We start from the raw sequence: 24,904 nt of genomic DNA, 5'->3' as shown, positions 1-24,904 counted from the left end.
AAAACTCTCTAGGTCAGCAGACTTACTGCTTGCCAGCAGCAATTACTGGCAAATGATCAGAATATCAAAACTTGCCTAACAGAGGCAAGGAGGATATACATTTTTAGTGGGTCCCAGTGAAACAGCAGGGAAGGGGGCAGAGCACAACTTTTAAAAGAATGACAGAGCCGTTGAGGATATGACAAAGACTGGTTAGAACCGGTTAGGTCCAAGATGACATAAGATTTGACTTCCAGTGGACCTTAAGCCTCATTATACGCTCATTGTACTATGTTAGCATGTTAAGTGACACACCCACCAGCACCATGACAGTTCCAAGGCTGACCATAAAAGGCCAAAAAGTGGGCAGTGGCCCAATTCCTGGAAATCTCTGCCCCTTCCCCAAAATCGTTGGAATAATCCTCTTACTTGTTAGCCTATGAAATTACCCAGCCCATAAATACCAACCACCCCATGTTTTGGGGCCTCTCATCTTCTGAGATGGCCCACACTCTGTCTGTGAAGTGTGTTTCTCCCAAGGCCGTTCTAGCCTTTTGAGATGGACTGCATTCTGTCTATGGAATGTGTATCTCTCTAAATAAATCCCACTTCTTACCTATCACTTTGTCTCTCACTGAATTCTTTCTGCGATGAGACATAAAGAACGTGAGCTTCATTAAGTCCTGAGACCAGGTGTGTGATCTCAATTAAAAGACAGTGGGTTCAAATCCCAATCTGAGGGCTTCCCTGGTGGCGCAGTGGTTAAGAATCTGCCTGCCAATGACCCAACACAACCATAAATAATAAATTAAAAATAAAAAAAGAATCCACCTGCCAATGCAGGGGACATGGGTTCGAGCCCTGGTCCGGGAAGATCCCACATGCTGCGGAGCAACTAAGCCCGTGCACCACAACTACTGAGCCTGTGCTCTAGAGCCTGCGAGCCACAACTACTGGGCCTACGCACCTAGAGCCTCCACTCGACGCAACTAAAGAAAGCCCACGTGCAGCAACAAAGACCCAACGCAGCCAAAAAAAAAAAAGTCCCAATCTGAGTTGTGTGGTTTTCACCAGAATGATGCAAATTAGCCATCAACTCACTAAAATATGCAATATAAACTCCCCCAAGCTGTGTTGATTATGTACCTAATGTTTTTTGATAACAATAAAATATAAACATAAAGCCTTTCTATGGCAAGAAGAATTCAATCAGTTTTAGACATTCTGTATTCTAAAGGAGTCTTTCATCATCTGTGAAAGGATTTGGAATACCTCATGGCTCTAGGGAAAGGACTTTGTTTTATGCTAAGCATTTGGGTTTTTCTTTATCTTCTCTGTCTGGGATGTTGTTCCCCCTTCTTATCTATATGTACAAACCCTGTCCTTTCTTGAACTTAACCTCTCTTTTTGGCCCTACTGATTATTCCAAAACACACTTGATTTTCCTGAGTTTTCTGAAATCTTACAATAGGTAAGGTCTAGGCTTCATAGAAGAAAATAATTTGCATTATATTTTCCTTTCTTTTTTGAAAGTACATATATCTCTCATAACATTATACACTTCTTTTTATTTTATTTATTTATTTATTTTGGCTGTGTTGGGTTTTTGTTGCTGCGCGTGGGCTTTCTCTCTAGTTGCGGCGAGCGGGGGCTACTCTTTGTTGCGGTGCACAGGCTTCTCATTGCAGTGGCTTCTCTTGTTGCAGAACACAGGCTGTAGGTGCATGGGCTTCAGTAGTTGCAGCACGCAGGCTCAGTAGTTGTGGCTTGCGGGCTCTAGAGTGCAGGCTCAGTAGTTGCTGCGAACGGGCTTAGGTGCTCCGCAGCATGTGGGATCTTCCTGGACCAGGGATCGAACCTGTGTTCCCTGCATTGGCAAGTGGATTCTTAACCATTGCGCCACCAGGGAAGTCCCTAACATTATACACTTCTTGAAGGAAGAGTCCATGCCTTGTATTTTTTACTATGTCATAGCCAGAGCTGGGCCACACAGCATGTGCTCAATAAATAATTTTGGTTGGCTGATTAAATCTCTGCCTCATTTATAAGACTCACCTACAATTCTTTACTTATCATCTAGTAGGAACCTAAGACACCCTTTTCAGCCTACACTCTTGAATACCGAAGGAAAGACTGTGCCACTACTCTAGAACTGTAATTATTCCCAGGGGGAGAAAAAAAATCCTAACATTGCCCCTAGAGTTTCAAGGATATGATTAGCCGTGGCCTCTGCTATGAAGCTCCATTTGCTCCTTTACCTGAGTCCAGTTACACATAAAATTTCTCAATAATATTCAGTTTGCCTCTAACAAACTAAAAGAAACAATAAAAATAGGTAGGTAAATCAATAAGCACACAGGAGGATGCAGACAAGATAGGCAACGCCTGACTCTGCAGGCCAAAATAATTTGTACTCAGAGTCTGAGAACTATGCTGGAATGATAAATTAGTTGAGAACGGCAGGTACATTTATTCATTCAAGTAAAAACCACAAAAACCCATCAGTAAAGTTTCCCTTCTTCTGTCACTTGGTATTAAAAAACTACTATATCGGGCTTCCCTGGTGGCGCAGCGGTTGAGAATCTGCCTGCCAATGCAGGGGACACGGGTTCGAGCCCTGGTCTGGGAAGATCCCACATGCCGCGGAGCAACTGGGCCCGTGAGCCACAATTACTGAGCCTGCGCGTCTGGAGCCTGTGCTCCGCAACGGGAGAGGCCGCGATAGTGAGAGGCACGCGCACCGCGATGAAGAGTGGCCCCCGCTTGCCACAACTGGAGAGAGCCCTCGCACAGAAACGAAGACCCAACACAGCCATAAATAAATAAAAATAAATTAAAAAAAAAAACTACTATATCATGAATATTCATAAAATTCAAGCCAGGGTAGATGTCATAAAATCATTATAGTCACACTTCAGTCCATTAGGAAAATGAGAATATTTTGATCAAAACACAGAGACCCACTCATCTAAATTAAAAGTCTGAAATGTAGGATCTATACTCAGCTGAAGGTATCTGCAGGAGTCATCATTTAGTCTTTACTCACTGAAATTCTAGCTTGGTAGCCTCTGGGAAATAACTTTATGCAGTTCTATTTATTCTCTGTTCTGGCTCTCTGGAAGAATTAGGGTATTCTTCTTGTGTCCATATCAGAGATCTTTACTATTTGGGGTGTATAAATGAATCCAATATATTACAGTGGCAAGAATATAGGATCTGCAGTCAGACTGACTTGAGTTTGTTTTTTTTTACAGTTGGTCACTTACCAACTGTAAACTCCTGAGCAATCTATTTCACCTTTCTAACCCCTTGGTCCCTCATTTGTAAAATGGGTATTATAACAGTACTTTCCTCGTGGGATTATTCTGAGGGTTAAGTTAGATAATACATGTGAAATAATCACCTTATTTAATATTTTGATATATTTACTTATTTATATTTTTTACATTTTAATACCTCTGAAAGCAATATGCTTCTTACAATTGCTGTTGGCCAGGCAGCAGTTGTGACATTGTTGTCACTGCCTATACAAGATGTCAGAGCTTGCAGAATGAATGTCAGTGGCTTGGAAGAAAATCCCAGGTAACAGTGGAGTATTCCTTTAAGAAATGCTGCACTACCAATGCTCTTGATGGTTCAAAGGACAGTTTGGTGTGGAAAAACACAGACATTCATGATTCTGAGTCAAAAAGAAATTCAGAAGAACTGGGCCCTGAATGTGAGGAAGTTTTAGACCAATTTATTTTGCTTATAATGTCCTTTGATGAATGCACACGGATGACATATAATAAAAATCTAAGCCTAAAGGAGTACTTTAATAAGCATTAACTAAATATTTTTAGTGCAAAGAAAGCGTTTTTGTTATGATTTACTTGACAGCATTTTTTTCTTTTTTAGTGGTATATAAAATAATGGTACATCTCACCAATGCTTGTGTTTTAGATTCAATGAAATACAGTAGTACATTGCCTAGCACACACTAAGAGCTCAGTAAATGTTAGCTGCTATTAATAAAAAATGTTATTTAGCTACACATAATAATAATACAACACAACAATAATAATTTTGCTTCTGTTAACTTCAGCTCTGTTTAAAGAGAAACAAACTTTCTGTCCTCTATAAAGACAATACAGAAAAAAAATTGAGAAAGGAAAGGAAAACTACAACTAAGTAATTCTCTTAACTCTCTCCTTTCTACTCTTCACATGAATGTTTTTCATGTTTATGAGAAGAAAAGGAAAAGAGGTGGGCAAGAGTGGAACTATGCTCAGGGCATGGAAAGTTGAATGATAAACTCTCTTTCCCTATAAAAACTGGACTTCTGCAAAAAATTTATGGAAATAGGAGATGTAAGAATAAACTATAAACCCTGCAGTTACTACATATGGGACACAAATAAACAAGTGGGCTGAGAAATAATAATGTACAAAATGCTTCCTATTCTCTTGACTCTCATAATTACCTTTAAAATAGGTATAATAGGGCTTCTCTGGTGGCACAGTGGTTAAGAATCTGCCTGCCAATGCAGGGGACACGGGTTCGAGCGCTGGCCCGGGAAGATCCCACATGCCGCAGAGCAACTAAGCCCATGTGCCACAACTACTGAGCCTGCGTTCTAGAGCCTGTGAGCCACAACTACTGAAGCCCACGTGCCTAGAGCCCGTGCTCTGCAATAAAAGAAGCCACGACAATGAGAAGTCCGTGTACCACAACAAAGAGTAGCCCCCACTCGCCAACTAGAGAAAGCCCGTGCACAGCAACAAAGACCCAACACAGCCAAAAATAAAAACAAATAAATAAATTTATTAAAAATATTTTAAAAAATAGGTATAATAGTGACTATCTCTATTTACATAAGAGGAACCTGAGATATGAAGAGTAAATGGGACAAAGCCAAGACCACAACACAGTCTGGTGGGTTTTAAAATTACCCTACATGAATGTGTATTACTGACATAATTATAGGCATGATAAAATTATGTAACATTACTTTTTAATGAGTAAATGATTTAAAAAGCCCATGACCAGAGGCTGATTTAATATCATGTAACTACACATATGCCTAAAAAAATATGAAAAAAAGAAAACCTACTCAGGCAATTATAAGTTAAACTGCTAGTTTATACCCAGGAGGAGACAGCATCATTAAAAAGTTATTGCTTGATGTTTTCTATAGGAACAATGTCACAGATGCAAGATATGAAAAAATCAATTGTGGCTCAATTTGAAAAACATCTGTGTTCAAGGAATTCATCATGACAACTCTCTATGCTTCACAAAAGCTAGACAGTTTAACTGAAAGAAACACAGGTTTATTACACTAAAACAATGAAACGGTTCTATCTGTTTTTACCCACATGAACTAAGCTGAATATTAAGTTGTATATTCTCAAATTTCTACCTTCTTGGAAAATACTAAAAAACTATAGTTTGACGACACTATCTGTAAAATTAGGAATACATTCATTCCATTCTTTGGTCTCCAGAGCTCAAATCTCAATTTATCTCACTTCTTGAAATGACTGATCCCGTTTTGATTGGCTTAATCTTATCACCCATATCTGACCATTCAGAAAGCTACTACATAGGCAGTGAGTTCATGCTTATTAGGTACTATGGAACTGGTTATTATTTTTTAATATACTAAAAATTACCTTGGAAGCTGCCAATATTTTTTTGGAACATAAAATGGAGAGCTAGAGAGTGAAATAATATACAGAAATTAGAATTCAGGTTACGTTGACTGACAAGCATAAAGACAAATGCAAGAAAGACTGAGACTGAAGCTTAGAAATACGCAGCTCACTGAAGCTTTAATGTAGAAAGTGGGAAGAAATGATGAGTCCGAACATAGGCAGGTGAAAGGCAAAGTATCTAATGGACAAGATCACTTCAGTGATCATTCTCTTTCATTAAAAAAAAAAGATAATATGTTTTTCCCCTGACATAGGAAAATGAGGAAAGTCATTAAATTCTTTTAGATGACAATGGTTAAAAATAGAAAGAGAACTTGCTTTCTATTTCTATTGTATTCTAGGTTAACAATAAGTTTAGCTGTCTCTGCCAGGCCAATTACATGTTTTAGAGACCAACGAGTAACCACTGAGTGAGGTTATATGCTAAATCCCTCAGCACTAAAGGTTTTCTGTTTGTTTGTTTGTTTTTTTAAGTCACCGAGCTAATTAAGAAGGTTTTTCTTAAATGTTAGTTTTTCATTTTTTGTAAAGCAAATTAAGAGACATAGGAGATACTTTTCAATTACGTGGTAGATTCTCAGTTTTTAAAAAGAGCTAATTAGGAATTCTTCATGCTTAAGCATACGGGTCTTCAACACGGCAGTTAGTTAAAATAATCTAAACTCACTATGATACCCTATAAGGTACCTGAAAGTCATTTGAAGTTTGTTCATTTACTTTATGGGTTCAGAGACTACTGAGTCTTATTCTGGGCATGTTTTGAGGTCATTATTTTTAGTTTTTCTAGTTGTAGTAAGGCTTCTTTTTGGTTGTACATAATGGAAACCAACTCAAGTTAGCTTCAGCAAAAAAGAAATTTAGGAGCCCCAAGAAACAAAGGCAAGCTCATGAAAGGGAAAAGACTGAAAGCCAGGACTAGAACATTGTCAGGGCTCTCATTTCTACGTAGCTGCCTCACTCCTCATTTTCTGTTAGCCTTTCTTCCTCTGCACTTCATGGGTCTACACAGTGGGCAGCAGATGGTTACCCTGGAGTTCTGGAGTTTGTATGTTATAGTGCAACTATCAGAAAAGACCAACTATCCCTAGTACCAATTTCAAATTTCCTGTGGAGAAACTGATTGGTTCAACCTGGGTTGGGTATCCACTGCCGATCCAATTAGCTGAGGTGGGGGAAGGGGAGGGTGATGGGAGGAGAAGCAGTGGGAGGCGCAAGGTACAAATATGGCTTCCAGGAGCCCACACCTGTGTTTGGGAGGTAGGGTGGGACAAATCCTGGAGAAGAGGGAATTGTTGGAAGTTGAGTAGATAACCCAAAAGGTGCCTAATTTACTAAAACATAATGATGCCATTATGAGAGAGATTGAGAGGGTGTGTGCATGTGTGTGCACCTTCATCAAGCTTTTGTCCATATCTGAGGGACTATTCATCACTATTTCCTGAGCATCTAATTTGTGTCAGATACTGTGACAGTCGCTAAGGAAATAATAATGAGCCCAATACTCTATCAAAAGTTCTCGAGGAGTGTACTACAATGAAGTATCACCTCACACTAATTAGAATGGGCATCATCAGAACATCTACAAACAACAAATGCTGGAGAGGGTGTGGAGAAAAGGTAACCCTCTTGCACTGTTGGTGGGAATGTAAATTTATACAGCCACTATGGAGAACAGTATGGAGGTTCCTTAAAAAACTAAAAATAGAATTACCATATGACACAGCAATCCCACTACTGGGCATATACCCAGAGAAAACTGTATTTCAAAAAGACACATGCACCCCAATGTTCACTGCAGCACTATTTACAATAGCCAGGACATGGAAGCAACCTAAATGCCCACTGACAGATGAATGGATAAAGATGTGGTACGTATATACAATGGAATATTACTCAGCCATAAAAAGGAATGAAATTGAGTCATTTGTAGAGACGTGGATGGATCTAGAGATTGTCATACAGAGTGAAGTAAGTCAGAAAGAGAAAAACAAATATTGTATATTAACGCATATATGTGGAACCTAGAAAAATGGTACAGGTGAATCAGTTTGCAGGGCAGAAATTGAGACACAGATGTACAGAACAAACATATGGACACCAAGGGGGGAAAGTGGCGGGGGGTGGTGGTGGTGGGATGAATTGGGAGATTGGGATTGACATATATACACTAATATGTATAAAATGGATAACTAATAAGAACCTGCTGTTTAAAAATATAAATAAAATGAAACTCAAAAAAAAAAAAGAAAGTAGGACAGATTCTTATTGAATGTATGCAAATTATTATGTTGGCAAGAAAAATAAAGAGACTCAGCAGGAAAAAGAAAAAAAGTTCTTGAGGAGTGTTCGGAGACAGGTATTTAAGAAATAATCAGATGACTATATAATTAACTTATCTGAAGAAAAAGTACAGGGTGCTTCGGAAATACGTAACATAAAATGAAGTCTAGGGGCTTCCCTGGTGGCGCAGTGGTTAAGAATCCGCCTGCCAATGCAGGGGACATGGGTTTGAGCCCCGGTCTGGGAAGATCCCACATGCCGCGGAGCAACTAAGCCCATGCGCCACACTACTGAGCCTGTGCTCTAGAGCCCACGAGCCACAACAACTGAGCCTGCGTGCCGCAACTACTGAAGCCCACACGCCTAGAGCTTGTGCTCCGCAACAAGAGAAGCTACCGCAATGAGAAGCCCGCGCACCGCAACAAAAAGTAGCCCCTGCTCACCACAACTAGAGAAAGCCTGCGCACAGCAACGAAGACCCAACACAGCCAAAAATAAAAATAAATAAACTAAATAAATTTTTTTTAAAAATGAGGTCTAACTGAGCTCTGAGGGATAAGAAGGAGGTAACTAGGGGAAGGGAAAGGAGGAAGTGAGTATTCCAGGCAAATCAACATTAGTGCAATGGCCCTTGGGTGGAAGAGTGATTGGTATGAGATGAACTTGGAGGAAGAGGTGGCAGAGGTCAAATTATACAGAGCCCAGGGGTACTGGTTTAAGTCTTTATTCTAAGAAGAATGAGGAAAGCAAGAGTGGCTATAGTAAGACTAGTTGGGAAGCAACTAAAGTAGCTCAGCCAAAAGATAACTGTAGTTTAGACTCGAATGGTGTTGGATACGGACAGAAGTGGTAACATGAGATGGTGTTATTGACAGTGATTGTGCGAATGGGTGTGATGAAGCTATCTATGCCTAATAGGTTCTTTTCTGCTTCACACATATTTCTTTGAATGTGTTTCTAGCTACTTGCAAAGCCTATGGTTGCTTGGCTTTCTCACTGCTAACCTGAAGCCTTTACTAAAAGAAGGTCAGATAACTCCTCATTTCTGCCTGGCAGGTCTTTCCTTGCTGGTGCCAGCAGAATGTTCTCATATGTGAAATTATCTTCCTCAAATCTTTAAATTGCTTTTAATATCTTCACTTCTTGGGGTCCTATTAGACTTGCAACACCTGATACATTCATGTGAACGGACAATACAAGGTAACAGGGGCAGTGGTAACTATTAAGGAAGCTGCTCTCCTAATCTCCTGCAGCTCTCCAAAGTAGAAGAGGTCCCCTACTTTCAAGGGTATTTGACCTTAAGAGCTAGATGTAACATCGAAGACTAAGATACTAATATTGGTTGGTCATTCACAGTTCTATCTCTTTACTATAATAGTATAATTCAAATATAATTCAAATACCCACTTCTTCCCTTCTGGCTGTCATGCAGCTAGGAGGCAAAAATAAGCCTCAAATTATCTATGGAGGAACAAGCTGTCCATGGCTTTGTAATACAGAGAAGACTGCCACATAAACACGAGGTCAAAATTACTGCACCGTTTTCAGTATAGAGGCAAAGAGGAAGTTAATCAGTATTTCAGATCAGAACCAACCAATTAAATACACTAAATTATGTGTATTATGCCACCATGGTAATATAATGAGGAAAATTGTACATTCTTCTGTCACATATTTACCAGCACATGTTGGCAGAGAGAGGCAGGTATTTCAAATATTTGAAGCTATCTAATAACTATGGTTTGACATATACTAATTATAGCCTAGCAGTATTCATTTACTAAAACTGTGTAACTTTTACTCTGCTCTGAGGATCTGCCCCGTTGAGCCCTCTGGCAAATGGACATTATGATTACTGAAAAGCCCGAGTGGGAAGGTGAATCTTTTTGGATGACCTCTATAAAGCTGGTTTAGAAGGGCATCTAAGGCTACATCCCATTACGCCAGTTTGAAATTATGTTTCACTAGGCAGAGCAGGCTCCTGGGCACAGTTGACAAAGTATGTATAAAACCTGATCAGCTTTGGTGAGCTAATGACTGCATGTTCAAATAAATGGACTTATTAGTACACTCACCGGACCAACCAACTCTACAATTTATTATTCTTCCTTGGCATAAATTGAATGCAAAGCCACATTAACATCACATTTGAGGTTATACATACTCACAAGTGAGGAAAACCAAAGAGATTGTTCCCCTAGCCATCATAATCCCTGTAGGAGCATAAAGATATATATATATTAAAAGTGAACTAAAAAACTTAATTCAAATCTACAGTCAGGAAAAGAATACACCACAATATTCTTTAAGACAAGCTGTGGAGATATACTAAGAGAGTTTTGATTAACCTTTCCTGATGGAGAAAAGACAAAGCCTTCATGGGCTCTTTAAAGTCAAAATAAGATGGGACTTCCCTGGTGGTCCAGTGGTAAAGAATTCGCCTTCCAATGCAGGGGACATGCGTTCAATCCCTGGTCGGGGAACTAAGATCCTACATGCCGCAGGGCAACTAAGCCCACGCTCCACAACTTCTGAGCCCGAGCGCCTCAACTAGAGAGAAGCCCGCGTGCCGCAAACTACAGAGCCCACGTGCCCTGGAGCCTGCAGACCACAACTAGAGAGAAGCCCATGCGCCACAATGAAGAGGCTGCATGCTGCAACGAAAGATCCTGCATGCCACAATGAAGATCCTGCATCCACAATGAAGATCCTACGTGCCTCAACTAAGACCCGATGAGCCATAAATAAATAAATAAATAAATAGATAGATAGATAGATAGATAACAATATTTTCTTTAAAAAGTCAAAATAAGACAAAATCAGTAAACCAACCAGCACAATTTCCCAAGCATTAGAAAAATCCCAGCATTACTTTAGATCCAAACTTAAAAACTAGTCTCAATCAAATTCAACCTGATACTCACTTACTTAAGAAATGCTAAAAATTAGGTCAATTTAGCTGATAAGGGAATTCCTGACAGAGAGCAGAGTCTGTTCCCATTTCTTTAGTTAACATCACTGAATAAGATGAGTTTATACCTAAGTGAATAATTGGAAATTGTGTAAGGGGATAACCAAACAGTAGCTACTTTCTGCCTAAAAGTTCAAAGTCCATTAGACCAAAGAAATAAAAATTTTCAGACATCCAGAAGGTTATCACTAAGTGATGCATTATCCAGGTATTTTAATATGTATCATATTCTATGTATCATGAGTACAAAACTCCTTAAATCCTGAGTAAAAAAAGCAATCTGTTAGTTTTTAACACATTATTATTTTGTGTTACAGTGGGAATTTCCCAAGTTGATTACAAAATATTTCAGAAAAAAATCTACAAAGTACTCTCATAATGGACAGTGATTTCAAAGCGATCTTAACAGACATTTTCCTTAAATTACGAGCATGGAAACTAAAACACATCACATCATTTTGGCTGTACATTTGTTTAAAATGTCCAATACTTCTGCCACTAAGGGGAACAATATACCATGGTGCATAGCATAAAAGAGATTGAACTCCATCCCTTGGGGGGAAAAATCGAATCCTAGAGATTTAGAAGAGCCTTCTTCATCAATTCAAAAACTGCATAGTAGGGCATATTTCTCTGGAGACAGAAGGGACTGGGACAAGAATATAGCAAGCATGTGCAGAGTCTGGATCACATGAACATGCAGCTGGGTGTCTGGTGAAGTGGAGAGAACTATGGACATATGGTGCTTGAATACTACTAGGAAGCAAGCGTCTTCTGGGAAGGAAGAAGATGAGGCTGCAATCCTCTGTTCACTAGATTCACAGCTAATGAAACATGTGGGGGAGGACTGCAGTGACCCTGAGTAGTGCCAGGTGGTCCAGAAAGGCAATGAGGCATCTGCAATAAATCAGCCCAGGGCAGAAAGATAAACTGGTGGTTTGGCCTCTACAGTGAGTCAATTGCTGGGAAAGGGAGAGATGGTGGTAGGTCCATGAGACAGCACTACTGAAGATGGCATGTCACTGGAACTGTTTTTGACACAGCCCTCTGAAGGCTACTCTTTTACCCTGGGGAAGGTGGTGAGTGTACACAGGTGGTACCCTGTACAGATGGTCCCCAGTGTTCCTCATCTCCTAATATTCACTCTTGTGCAGTCTCCTCCCACAATGGACCATGTCATGAGAGCCCTGTGAAGAGGTCCACAGAGGAAGGAACTGAAAGCCTCCTGCCCGTGGGCATGTGAGTGAACTTGGAAGAGGATCCTCCAGCTTAGTCAGGCTTTTAGAGGACTGCAGTTCTGGCTGACACTGTGACTATCACCTAATGAGAGATAACCAGAAAACCCAGCTAAGCTGCTCTTGGATTCCTGTCCCTTAGAAACTGTGTGATATAATAAATCTTTGTTGTTTTAAACGGCTAAGTTTTAGGATAATTTCTTATGTGATAACAGCTGGCTAATACAGAGTTGTACTGCTCCAATTTTGGAGGGAATGGTTTAGAAACCATCTTCCTACTTTGAAGAACCACTAGAGCTTGAGCAGGAATCTATACCAGCAGTGGTAGTGACACCAATATCAGAGCTGGAGCTGCAGCATCAGACACATTACCTTGGACAAGACCAACTGTGAATCAACCCTATTAACATTAATTCACCCTACATGTCAGAGAGAGAGAGAGAGAGAGAGAAACAATTACCACCACAACAAAAATAACCCACCAGATAGGTAAGGTACTTGCACTACAGCAAATGAGATGCTTCCAGAGTTTCTGAGTTTGCACTTTGCCAGACTTAAGAGCACAGAAAATCCATGAAAACTACTATATAGGAAGGCGAATACTAGTATATTAACATCCTTGGCATTGACGACAGCAATAACTTTGTATTAATGGTTCTGTATATGATGTCCGTTAAGGAGACATCGCATGTGTTCAAGGAAACTACTTCCGTTCCTTAATTTCTGGCATCACGCTCCATAATGTATCCACCTGGAAATTTGAAAAATATTACCAAACATCTCACTGAATGATATCTTCCAGCACAATGAATTCAGTACACTTCACTTATTTTTCTAGTTGGAGATACTGGAAATCACTGATTTGGGGTAAAAAATTGAATCAACATAATGACTGTGAAACTGGCAATTTTCTGGAATCTTTTCAAACATTAAAGGTGACAAAACTGCAAAGGATATCAAGATGGGCCACTGGACGGAGATGTCAGGAAGTCACTGATTCTTCCCTCACCTCCTTTTCTGATAAAGCAAGAAGCGCAGGAGACACCAGCAGTCTCTGGGAAGGGTCTCTGTGGAGCAGCCCAACACTAGGCACCAAAACTACAAACAGGCAGCCACAGATGAATGAATAAATGAAGAAACCCTCCTAGAGTGCATGATGGATGCCAGGCATGGTGCTGGGGGCTTTCTTATCTCAGGCAGTCCTCCTTGCAACTCTGTGAGGTGGATATTATCCCAATCATACAATTGACAAAATAGAGGCTCCCAAGGCCAAAGAGGTAAAACTCAAATTCAGATCGACTTTCTAAAAATCCAAATGACATAGCTGTATACTATTATTCTTTCCACAAATATTTACTGTGCACCTCTTCTGTGCATACCTCCATCATTGTACTTTTCTTCCTGTACTATAATAACTGTCTAATTTCCCAGGCTGATTATATTGATAATTCCTTAAATTCAGGAAGCAGGGTCTACTTGCTTTCGTATATCCAGTATCTAACACAATGCCTGGTGTATACCTAAACACTCAATAATTTAAATTTGTTATTGGTTAAAAAAAAGACTAAGTTTTACATTTTTGGTTTTTATTTTTTCTGCTAGGCAGATAGGCTACCACATCTCAAGGAAAGACTGGTAAAGAAAAGGGGCATCCCCAAAAAGATTTTTTTGGCATTACTTTATTTGAGGTACTTTTTTTTTCATGCTAAAAATGATTGAAGTAGTTTATATTTCATTCATGCTAATGTTGTGGTGGATTGATACAAAATAAATAAGGAGAATGTGGGTGGGGAAGGAGAAAAGGCATTGATAAAAAATTTTTTTGTGCTGTTAACTGAATTCAGAGGATAATAACCTGATGTAATACCTATGACCCTCTAAAGTGGCATTTTTGCTCAGAGTCTGAATTCAACAGGCTGTAATGTATTATTCACAAATTACTGCGAAGCTGGCTCCGGTTCCTAAGACATTGTCCAGACTCCCCAGTCTCCTCTAAGGTTATGGCAGGCTAGAGGATAAAGCTATTTTTAAAAAAATCTCTTTTCCCTCTAAGAAAGAAAAAAGGCCAAATTAGTTAAAAGAAGGGGAAAAAATAAAAGGACAAACAAGCTTCTTTCCACTCATTAGTACAGTTGTTATTCTTTAAAGCCCAAATTCTTTCTTTTAAAATATCCATAAATTCTGAAGACCGTAATTTTGAAAGGCATCTTCAGAAACATGGCTAGAAGAGGAATAAAAATGGAAAGACCTGCTCAGATCCCTCAGACATCATTTAATCCCAACTTCTTCATTCTAAGTCTGAGTTAGAGGCCAAATTTGATCTTTCTACAGGTCCAGCTTGCTCCAGAAATCTGGAGAAAGTTCTCTCTTCTCTTATCTAGCCCCCTGCTTTTCATGTTTCTTAAGGATCCCTGTAGACCCAGACTTGAAGGCACAGGGACCCTTTACCAACCTGAGAACACCTAAGAGACACATTAATTTAAGTCTGGTTTGGGACAAACTTGATAAGAAAGGTCATTTTCTCTGTCACCCTCTCCTGGCTGTAGTCCCAGTGTTACTCAGCGCTCCCTTGCCTCTTCTCATCTGTTCTACAACCAGAACTAAGAGCGAACAAAAATTCTTTCTTTAGAATTTAGATAGAAGAAATTTCAGACTTAAAGCTGACTCAAGTATTGCCATCTCTGGGAAAACTTCCTGAGCAGTCCCTTGCCCTCTTACTTCACAGCCTGATTTACATGTCCCCTTTTATACCCTAAGTGCACTGTATAAATCTCTCTAGTACTGTACTTATAACACTGTGCAAGAATTTCTGGTTTATTCAGCTCACTTTTATAAGCTTCTTGGGAGTAGGGACAATATTTTGTTCATCCCTGAATCTTGAGCATTCAGCACAGCTCCTGGAAAGCTAGTATAAGTTAGTGGTTAAGTGCAGACTCTAAAAATGGGCAGAAGGCCTAAAGAGACATTTCTCCAAAGAAAACATACAGATGACCAACAGGCACATGAAAAGATGCTTAGTCTCACTAATTATTAGAGAAATGCAAATCAAAACCACAATGAGGAATCACCTTACACCAGTCAGAATGGTCATCGTTAAAAAGTCTACAAATAATAAATGCTGGAGAGGGTGTGGAGAAAAAGGTACCCTCCTACACTGCTGGTGGGAATGTAAAATTGGTGCAGCCTCTATGGAAAATAGTATGGAGGTTCCTTAAAAAATTAAACATCGAGCTACCATATGATCCTGTAATCCCACTCCTGGGCATATAGCTGGAGAAAACTCTAATTCAAAAAGATTTACGCACCCCTATGTTCACAGCAGCACTATTTACAATAGCCAAGACATGGAAGCAACCTAAATGTCCACTGACAGAGGAATGGATAAAGAAGATGTGGTACATATATACAATGGAATATTACTCAGCCATAAAAAAGAATGAAATAATAATGCCACTTGCGGCAACATGGATGGACCTAGAGATTATCATATTAAGTGAAGTAAGCCAGACAGAGAAAGACAAATATCATATGATACCGCTTATATGTAGAATCTAAAAAAAATGATACAAATGAACTTATTTATAAAACAGAAACAGACTCACAGACATAGAAAACAAATTTATGGTTACCAAAGGGGCGGAGGGGGAGAGATAAATTAGGAGTTTGGGATTAACATATACACACTACTATATATAAAATAGGTAACAACAAGGACCTACTGTATAGCACAGAGAACTTTACTCAATATCCTATAATAACATATATTGGAAAAGAGTCTAAAAAATAATATATATTTGTATGTATATATGTATAACTGAATCACTTTTCTGTACACTTGAAACTAACAGCATTGTAAATTAACTACACTTCAATTAAAAAAAAAAAGAGCAGACTCTAGAGGCAGACTGCCTAGAATCAAATCTCAGCTCCTCCTTTATTATGTGAGAGACCCTGGGCAAGTTACTTATCTTCTTTGTGCCTTAGTTTTCTTGTTTGTTAAATGTGGATAATTATAATACCAACCTCATAGTGTTGTGAAGATTAAAGGAAATAATGTACATAAAGCACTTAGAATAGTGCTTGGCTTATGGTGAACTCTCAAGAGATGTTGGCTAGTATTTTTATTAGGTAATATGTACTCAAATTATTGTTAAAATGCTTGGTACTGCTAGAGGTCTACACCCACAGACTGTTGTGGCTAGAAGAGTAGGCACAGATTAAACACAGATTATACATTCACAATCATCTTCTTTCATACTACTTTTCATTTTACTGTATCGCATTCAACTATATTGTAAATTAAGTATTCTGCTGTAAGACTAAAAAAAATTATCACTGTATTCTGAATTCCAAAGAGTTGACCTATGAACTTTTGATATGCTGGTACACAGCTCATTCATAAATTGAGAAGCATTTGTGTTCTACTAAAAAATGGTTGATAAGACTATTTGAATGATAGACTGAGGAAAAATTTCCCTCAGAGAAAGATCCGATTTTCATGATTTATTTATGAGCCCCTTTTTTCTTGTGGCCAGTTTAAAATTAACTTAGAATGTAAATTAGAGATATTTGACGACAGGAAAATCCTGGTGATTGCCAAGTATGATAAAAGGTATGACTAACATATTGACTTTGGAATTGCAACACCATCTGCAAATCAAAAAAAAGTATTAATCTCTAACAGTTTTCTGCACTTTAATGATCAATCTGAAAGGTCAGATTCAGAAGTACTAATTAATGCCTTTTAAAAATCATGCCTAGATCATGTATTTTAAACAACAAAGTATCACTCAACTTTTCCCTTCATTCTCCAAAAAATATGAAACAAAAAAGCACTGTTTTGTATAGTTTTTACAGAATAATTGTCAAGGTTACATTTACAACATCAAAGGAGCTTTATATCACCATGGACATTCTACCATGTATAGTATTTCCAGTCTGATTCTACCTATAAGTCACAAATGATAGCAAACTTGAGCTACAGGGTATAAAGGGAACTGCAAGAAGTTAAATGAGTTTGGTTTTGGGTGTTACATATCTTCTTTTAATGAGAAGATATATGTAACTCACCCTGAGAGCTAACTTGGTTTCATCAGGGCAAGACTTTGAACCTACCTGACAATGTGGTACAGAGAGAAGACAGAATGAGCTTTAAAAAGTGTTGACATCAAGTCATGGGTGACTGATTTATAAGGAATTATTGAGGACAATTAAATTTTTATTCTATTATTTTTATATATTTCTATTTTTAAAAAAATATTTAATTAATTAATTTATTTAGGCTGTGCCGGGTCTTAGTTGAGGCATGTGGGAGCTTCATTGCAGCATGCGGGATCTTTAGTTGTGGCATGTGGAATTCTTAGTTGTGGCATGCAGATTCCTTAGTTGTGGCATGCAAACTCTTAGTTGTGGCACATATGTGGGATCTAGTTCCCCGACCAGGGATTGAACCTGGGCCCCCTGCATTGGGAGCATGGAGTCTTATCCACTGGACCACCAGGGAAGTCTCTATATTTCTATTTTTTAAAGTGATGATTATTTCCTAAAAAGTCCCTTGGTGTCCCAGGCAAAGAAAGACTAGGTTTAAAACAAGGTTATTAAGATAATAATAAAGGTTTTTTTTTTTAAACCTTTAAACATGTACTTGGCTCCTTAAAGTTATAAATCCCTAAAAGAGACAAGTACTCTTTAATAACCCTTTTAATGACTTTTGGAAAATTCAAGCTGAAAACATCTAAGGATGGAATAAGGAACTATAGATTTATTACTATCCACATTCTGCTTTGTAGAGGCAAAAGTGGAAGAATAAAACTAAAAGAAACCCAATGAACATATCACATTTTGTTTCTTAGATTTAATTAAATCAAAGTCAACTCTCATCTTTAAGTTTACATAATAAGAGTCAGTTTCCCAGGGAAAAAAAAACCCAAACCAGGATATTAAGATAAAAAGAAATCTGCTCTGCCAAGAGTGTTCTAGTTCCAGAAAGTGTTTGGTTGAAAGCATTCTGGTCTCCTTTCCCACAATCTTTCAGCCAAGAAAAGAGCTGAAGTTTGTCTTTCAATATGGCCCTCTGTATCGGGACAAGAAAGATTTAATTCTACTTTAGTACTTTAAAGAGATGAGTACAAAGATGTGAGCCTGATGATCTAAAGGGTAGGCAATTCTGGAATTCCTTAATATTTAAATTAAATTAACCCTCATTTTTTTGCTCTACTCTTATTGGTAGATGGGAATAATTAGCATAGTTCTTTATGTTTCCCTGTTATCTTTCTTTCTGACTGAACAAATCTAGTTAACTTCAATATTTTTTTTCTTGAAGACTGGGAATGTAAGACAGTTACTGTTACCCTTTGAACTATATCTAATTTACCTTCAGATTGTTGATACTCATTCTATCTTAAAATGTGATAATCTTGTTGGTTATGCAATAAGCATGCGAACCCCCAAAACTAATAAAAAAGATCATGCTACAGATTGGAATTCCATTAGATGATACTCTTTCAGTTTCCTTGTTGTGTATTCTGGAGTTGGTTTCTTCCTTCTTGTATAAATTAGTTTTTGCTTTTCTTTGACATAATGACAGCTCCTTTTTCTCCTCCCCCCAAATTAAAATTAATCATAATCTTTCAAAGAGCTCTGTATTACCTTTCATTTTTGACTGACATCCTACTTGCTGTAGTCCTCAAGAAATCAATGAATATATTAACTGAAATTAGACTTGGCACCTGTCTCCAAGGAACTCAGCTAAATAGTTCTTGGGAGACTTAGATGGAATTTTTAATAACTTCAAAAGGGATTTTTAAAAAAACTGTGCATTCTTTTTTTGACATTAAGCCATTATGATTTATTAAAATGCATGTATATGTGGCTCTTATATGCATATGAAAATTTAAGTATTTAATTAAATAAATAGTTCATAATTTTATTCCAAGTCATTATAACTCCTTTTCCCAACAGCCTTAAACACAAAGGTATTTCATCATTATTGACTTATCTTTTCTTATAAAACTGTGCATTCTTAAGTCATTCTTTCAAACCCATGCTTTTTGAGTACCCAAATAAAGACATAAGGGTAGAATAAAACAAATATGACCAGAGATAAGAGCATTAGAACACTCTAAAAAAATCTAACAAGTTAATGATTGTTATGAAAAGAAACTAAACGGCTAGTTTATGTAGTATCTTATCAACACAAAAGAACAGTGTATTTCTTCTGTCATAACATTCAACTTGAAGGGCAAAGGAACTGGAAAAACATGGTGCTGAAGAAGGGAGACTATAAATATTCAAAACAATTTCTTTTTTGTTTCTAAATTTCAGAACGTTTTGTTTTTCTTTAGAGCTCTAAATAAGTCAGGCACAGAAACCTCATCTCAGACTAAAAGTAATAACAATCAGATGATGAATAGAAGAGTTCAGTCTGAAAGAGTGAGTTGGAACCCTGGTTGTACCATTTAATAGCTCTGCAACTTTTATCTTTTCGAATTTCAGTTTCTACCTCTGTAACACCGGTATAATACTGCCAAACCCAATAGGGTTGGGCGAGAACTAAAATAAAGAAGGCATGTAATATCTGTACAATGCCTGGCTCATAGTAGGCATTTGATAAATGTTCATGGACTTTTTCCCCTTCCCTAAACACTGTGGAAATTAAAATTGACAGATAAATAGTGTTCTCTTCACTCTCAAAGCTACTGTGGTGAGAAAAAGATAGAAATAACCAAATGGAGCTATAAGTCTTCTCGATCTAAAATTTTAAAGTAGATAAGTAAGCAGTGAAATAAAACTGGTAAGAGATAAATAGAAAGAATGATGGAACTATAAAACCCATATGAAAGTTAAGATACTGTTAATCATTCTTATTTTCCTCTTGGCTGTGATGATATTATATTTCATATTCAGTGAGGGGATAAATTACCCAAACTTTGAAAAGTAAAATTAAAAGTGTTTCACAAAAACAAAAACTGCTTCCATTTTCTAGATGTTTTATCAGAAAAATATTTCAAAATGAAAGTAAGGACTTTCAGTCATTCATCTGAGATGACCTGTTTACGTGTCTACTACACGCCAACTGTCATACTAAAGGGCAGAGGGTATACAAAAGAAGGTGAAAGTATCTGTTAAAGGCATAGTACATGCCAAGGGTTTTAGGCATGCACCACTGTGTTAGTTCACTAGGGCTGCCATAATAAAACACTACCAACTGGGTGACAAATAGCAGAAATTTATTTTTTCACAGTCCTGGAGGCTGGAAGTCCAAGAACAAGGTGTAGGCAGTGTTGGTTTCCTCTGAGGCCTCTCTCCTTGGCTTGCAGTTGGCTGCCCTCTTGCTGTCTCTTCACATGGTTGTCCCTCTGTGTACGTACACCACTGGTGTCTGTGTCTCTTTGTGTGTCCAAATTTCCTCTCCTTATAAGGCTACCAGGAAGACTGGATTAGGGCTCACCCTAATAGGCTCATTTTAACTTAATCACATCTTTAAAGGCCCTATCTCCAGACTGGGGGTTGGGATTCAACATAGCAATTCTGGGGGAAGACACAATTCAGCCTATAAGAAACATCATCTCACTTAATCATCACCGTGTTGTATAAATGAGGATATAGGCTTTGAGAGAATAAATAACTCATCGAATGTCAGATAGCCAGTAAGTGGTAGAAAGAAAATTTTAACCAAGGTCTCGTTATGAGTACACCAAAGCCTTTGCTCTTTCTGCTATTCACACCTCCTCAAAGAATTACACATCTAGTTGGGAAGACACAGTACTGATTGATGAAACTTTGAATATGGGGCTTATTGATAAGGAGGCACTTATTCATTGAACTTGTGTATTATATGGAAAGAAGGGACTCAGGATTACTAAACATTTATGTAATAAATAGAATATTTATTACGTTTTAGGCTGGGTTCTTTCACAAAAGAGTCTATTGGTTCCCTTACAGGAGGAATTGCTGATTGTCAAACAGAACAGTCTTGGTATGTCTTGGCCCAAAGCCTACAGATGATCCAAGTCAATGTCAAATACAAGAGGGCTTTCTAGAATAAATATCTTAGATATATTCTTTTAGATCTCTTTTCTTCTGCATTTGGGTGTAGGTTATGTGCAGGTATACATGTATGAAATCCCTAATCTGCTTCATAACATTCTACATTTATCTGCTTTATAACATTCTACATTTATCTGCTTTGTAACATTCGTTGGCAATCTACACAATATGTTAGTGGGCTTTAAGCTCTATAGCATCTCAGGATAAAAGACAAAAGTCCCATGCTCTGTCTCTGGAGACTCCATCCAGGAATGACTGTCAGGCTAGATTGTGGTGAAGCAGGCATCTGCTCCATGCTCTGATAACCTTGTATTGTTGTTTAAAGTTTGTTAAAAGTACCATTCTAGCTTGTGCTTTATTCTCTAACTACATTTGATGGATGTATACTATATGTTAAATTGTAATTACATAATTAATAAGTTAAATAATTTACACTCCTAGATTATGTTATAATGCTTCCAAAGAAGACCATTACAGGTATGCATACTATGGCATAGGTCTAGAATCCTGGTACATACCAACTCTTACACAAAAACTGTTGGACTCCTCAAAGACGGAAGTGAAACTCCCATGTGAAAGATGTCCTCCTTATACTACCAGGAAAGAAACAAAGACAGGCAACTGTGGACAAGTAACTAAAATATATGGGGGACTAAAGGAAGATAAGAATTATTTTAACAAGATCTGTTTGTACAAATTACTCTCGACTTTGACTCCCCTTTTCTGGTGATAAGAATGCAAACTTCACAAAGCTAAGTTGCCTCTCTTTGTTCAACTTAGTATATAAACAATTAGGCCTAGCCACTTCATTGGATCTTCATTTTCCTATGGGGATTCTCATGTATGTGTAAAAATCTGTATACTTTTCTCTTGTTAATCTGTCTTATGTCAATTTAAGACTCAGGCCCAGGTGGAGACCCTAGGAGGGTAGAGGTAAAGTTTTGTGTCCCCTGCACTATATATACAATAAATATATAGTACTTACCATGTATTATAAGGGCTACAAGAGCCTCCTGAATTGTGGAAAACCATTATTTTGAGGTAAGTTCCTTGAATATTAATTATACCATTTCCAAAAAAAACAGTACAAAAGCACATTCCAAAGTTAGATCTGATTTTTAGTATGATCTATTCTGCTTTTCTCCTAGAGAATGAATATTAAACAGTGTTCTTACCAGTAATGGGAATTCAGTTGTGATTTTTCAAACTGTCTCAACTGAGGGAAGTGGGTGGAAGAGGTGGGAGTAGTATATTAGAATCTCCAGGGAAAAACAGGAGAGCAGATAGAGAAGTAATATTCAGAGTTTAAAAACAAAGCAGTGCTTTTCTCCAATACTTTTATGTGTTTTTAGTCATAGTATTTAATGTTTTGAAATTTCAAGTAACATTAAGGTAGGGCATATGTTAACCAAAAACAGAGGTTGAGGAACACCAGCATAAGGGAATTTTTAATAATCAGAGACTTCATTTTTTTGTCTCCAGACTAAAGTGCATATAGAAGGCATTTAATGAACGTTTTGAACTGAACAGACTCAGTAGCCAATTAACCCCAAACATACTTAATTCAACAAGTACACACATAGAAAAAGGTAATGCTCTTACAGAGTTGTGTCCAGGAACTGAACACCATGATGGTCTAAACTTTAAGTGGAAAAGTAAATCCCCAAACCCAGTATGACACCTTTGTAACTCTGAGCACATATATTTTTATTTCTGACATTTTGTGTTTCCAGCTGTTACTACCTTTGTAAACTTTCATAGAAAGAGCTCCTTATTATCCCCCTCTCCTTACCTCTTTGGTGCCTTCTACACAATAAACATACATGCTCAGGTTGAGAACTGCTCTGACCCCTGAACTTCTTTTTCCTCAAGCTGAGTATCCAAAGACAACTAAGATTTTCAATTTAGACTTTTTTGGCTTTCAGTCCCAGAACAAACTTATTGTAAGACATATTATTTCCTACTGCTGTCAGGCTGTAGATCACTGATAAGGCTCAAACCAATCAGTTCTCATGGTTGGAGGTAGATTGAAAGAATACTTATAGTGCAGGCCCCTCCCAACCCAGCAGCTCTACGTGCATACATGATGGACAGTGCCCTGAAGTCCAAGGAATACCTACTTCCAGCTTCAGAACATCGTGCTGAAGTTTACGCTGAAATTCAAGGAAGTTTTTGATTGTCAGCTTCCCCTTGAGATCAGCTCCAAAAAAGTAGGTTGTGAGGGCTGAACACAAGCCAGACTTGAGGGTGTTACCAGTTGTAGAACGATCTCTGTGACGCATTCCCATGCTGGTTTGGGAGCGAATGATGCTCTGAACCTAATGGAGAAGGAAACCCCCGTCCAGAAAAACATTACAAGGTGGAAAATATGGAAAAGTAAGAATAGTAACTGACTATCGACTGCTTACTGTTTGCCTACACTGTGCTACAATGCTCTCTTTTAATGCTCACAACAGTCCTATGAGATAAGCCCCATGATTATTCTCATTTTACAGATGAGGAATTTGAGGTACACTATTAAATAACTTGCTTGAGGTCAAGTAGCTAGCAAATAATTGAACTGGTATTCTAACACACATGCTTGACACCTTTATAATTGGGATACCTTTTAAAATCTCTCTTTAGAAAAAAGTATGCATTTGTTTTAGGCTCAAAACCTCACATACAACATTAAACTAATCATCAACCTCACAGTAATACCTTCCATATCTCAGGAGACGTTTAAAAATTTCACACTTCTCACTACTGACTCTCCAGTTGTGATGAGAGGCAGTATAGCTATAGGCAAATACTTGATATCACACAGATATTGAGATAACACATTTATTAGAATGATAATGTGAAACATAAAGTTGGTATGAAGTAATTCTCCAAGAGAAGATGGGGAATTAGTTTAATCTTTGAGAAGTTTTAAATGAGCTTTTGAAAACAAACAACCCAATCCAAAAATGGGCAGAAGACCTAAATAGACATTTCTCCAAAGAAGATATACAGATTGCCAATAAACACATGAAAGGATGCTCAACATCACTAATCATTAGAGAAATGCAAATCAAAACTACAATGAGGTATCACCTCACACCAGTCAGAATGGCCATCATCAAAAAATCTACAAACAATAAACACTGGAGAGGGTGTGGAGAAAAGGGCACCCTCCTGCACTGTTGGTGGAAATGTAAATTGATACAGCCACTATGGAGAACAGTATGGAGGTTCCTTAAAAAACTAAAAATAGAACTACCATAGGACCCAGCAATCCCACTACTGGGCATATATCCTGAGAAAACCATAATTCAAAAAGAGTCATGTACCACAATGTTCATTGCAGCTCTACTTACAATAGCCCGCACATGGAAGCAACCTAAGTGTCCATCGACAGATGAATGGATAAAGAAGATGTGGCACATATATACAATGGAATATTACTCAGCCATAAAAAGAAACGAAATTGAGTTATTTGTAGTGAGGTGGATGGACCTAGAGACTGTCACACAGAGTGAAGTGTAAGTCAGAAAGCGAAAAACAAATACTGTATGGTAACACATATATATGGAATCTAAAAAAAAAAATGGTTCTGAAGAACCTAGGGGCAGGACAGGAATAAAGACGCAGACATAGAGAATGGATTTGAGGACACGGGGAGGGGGAAGGGTAAGCTGGGACGAAGTGAGAGAGTGGCATGGACATATATACAC

At 38.0% G+C, this 24,904-nt stretch overlaps 1 protein-coding gene across 2 annotated transcripts in view; it reads right to left on the bottom strand.

Annotated features, from left to right (window-relative positions):
- MICU1 (mitochondrial calcium uptake 1) overlaps nt 1-24,904 on the bottom strand; it is a 215,202-nt gene that overhangs the window by 54,596 nt on the left and 135,702 nt on the right. For both annotated transcript variants that reach the window (XM_059900042.1, XM_059900043.1), the window contains one exon: nt 23,330-23,527. In XM_059900042.1, the coding sequence (XP_059756025.1) occupies nt 23,330-23,527 (198 nt within the window). The remainder of the gene's footprint in view (nt 1-23,329; nt 23,528-24,904) is intronic.

The sequence above is a fragment of the Balaenoptera ricei genome, chromosome 16 (genome assembly GCF_028023285.1).
Source record: "Balaenoptera ricei isolate mBalRic1 chromosome 16, mBalRic1.hap2, whole genome shotgun sequence".
Taxonomy (NCBI): Eukaryota; Metazoa; Chordata; class Mammalia; order Artiodactyla; family Balaenopteridae; genus Balaenoptera; species Balaenoptera ricei.
Note: the sequence above shows the minus strand (reverse complement) of the source record. Positions and strands in the feature narration are given on the sequence as shown.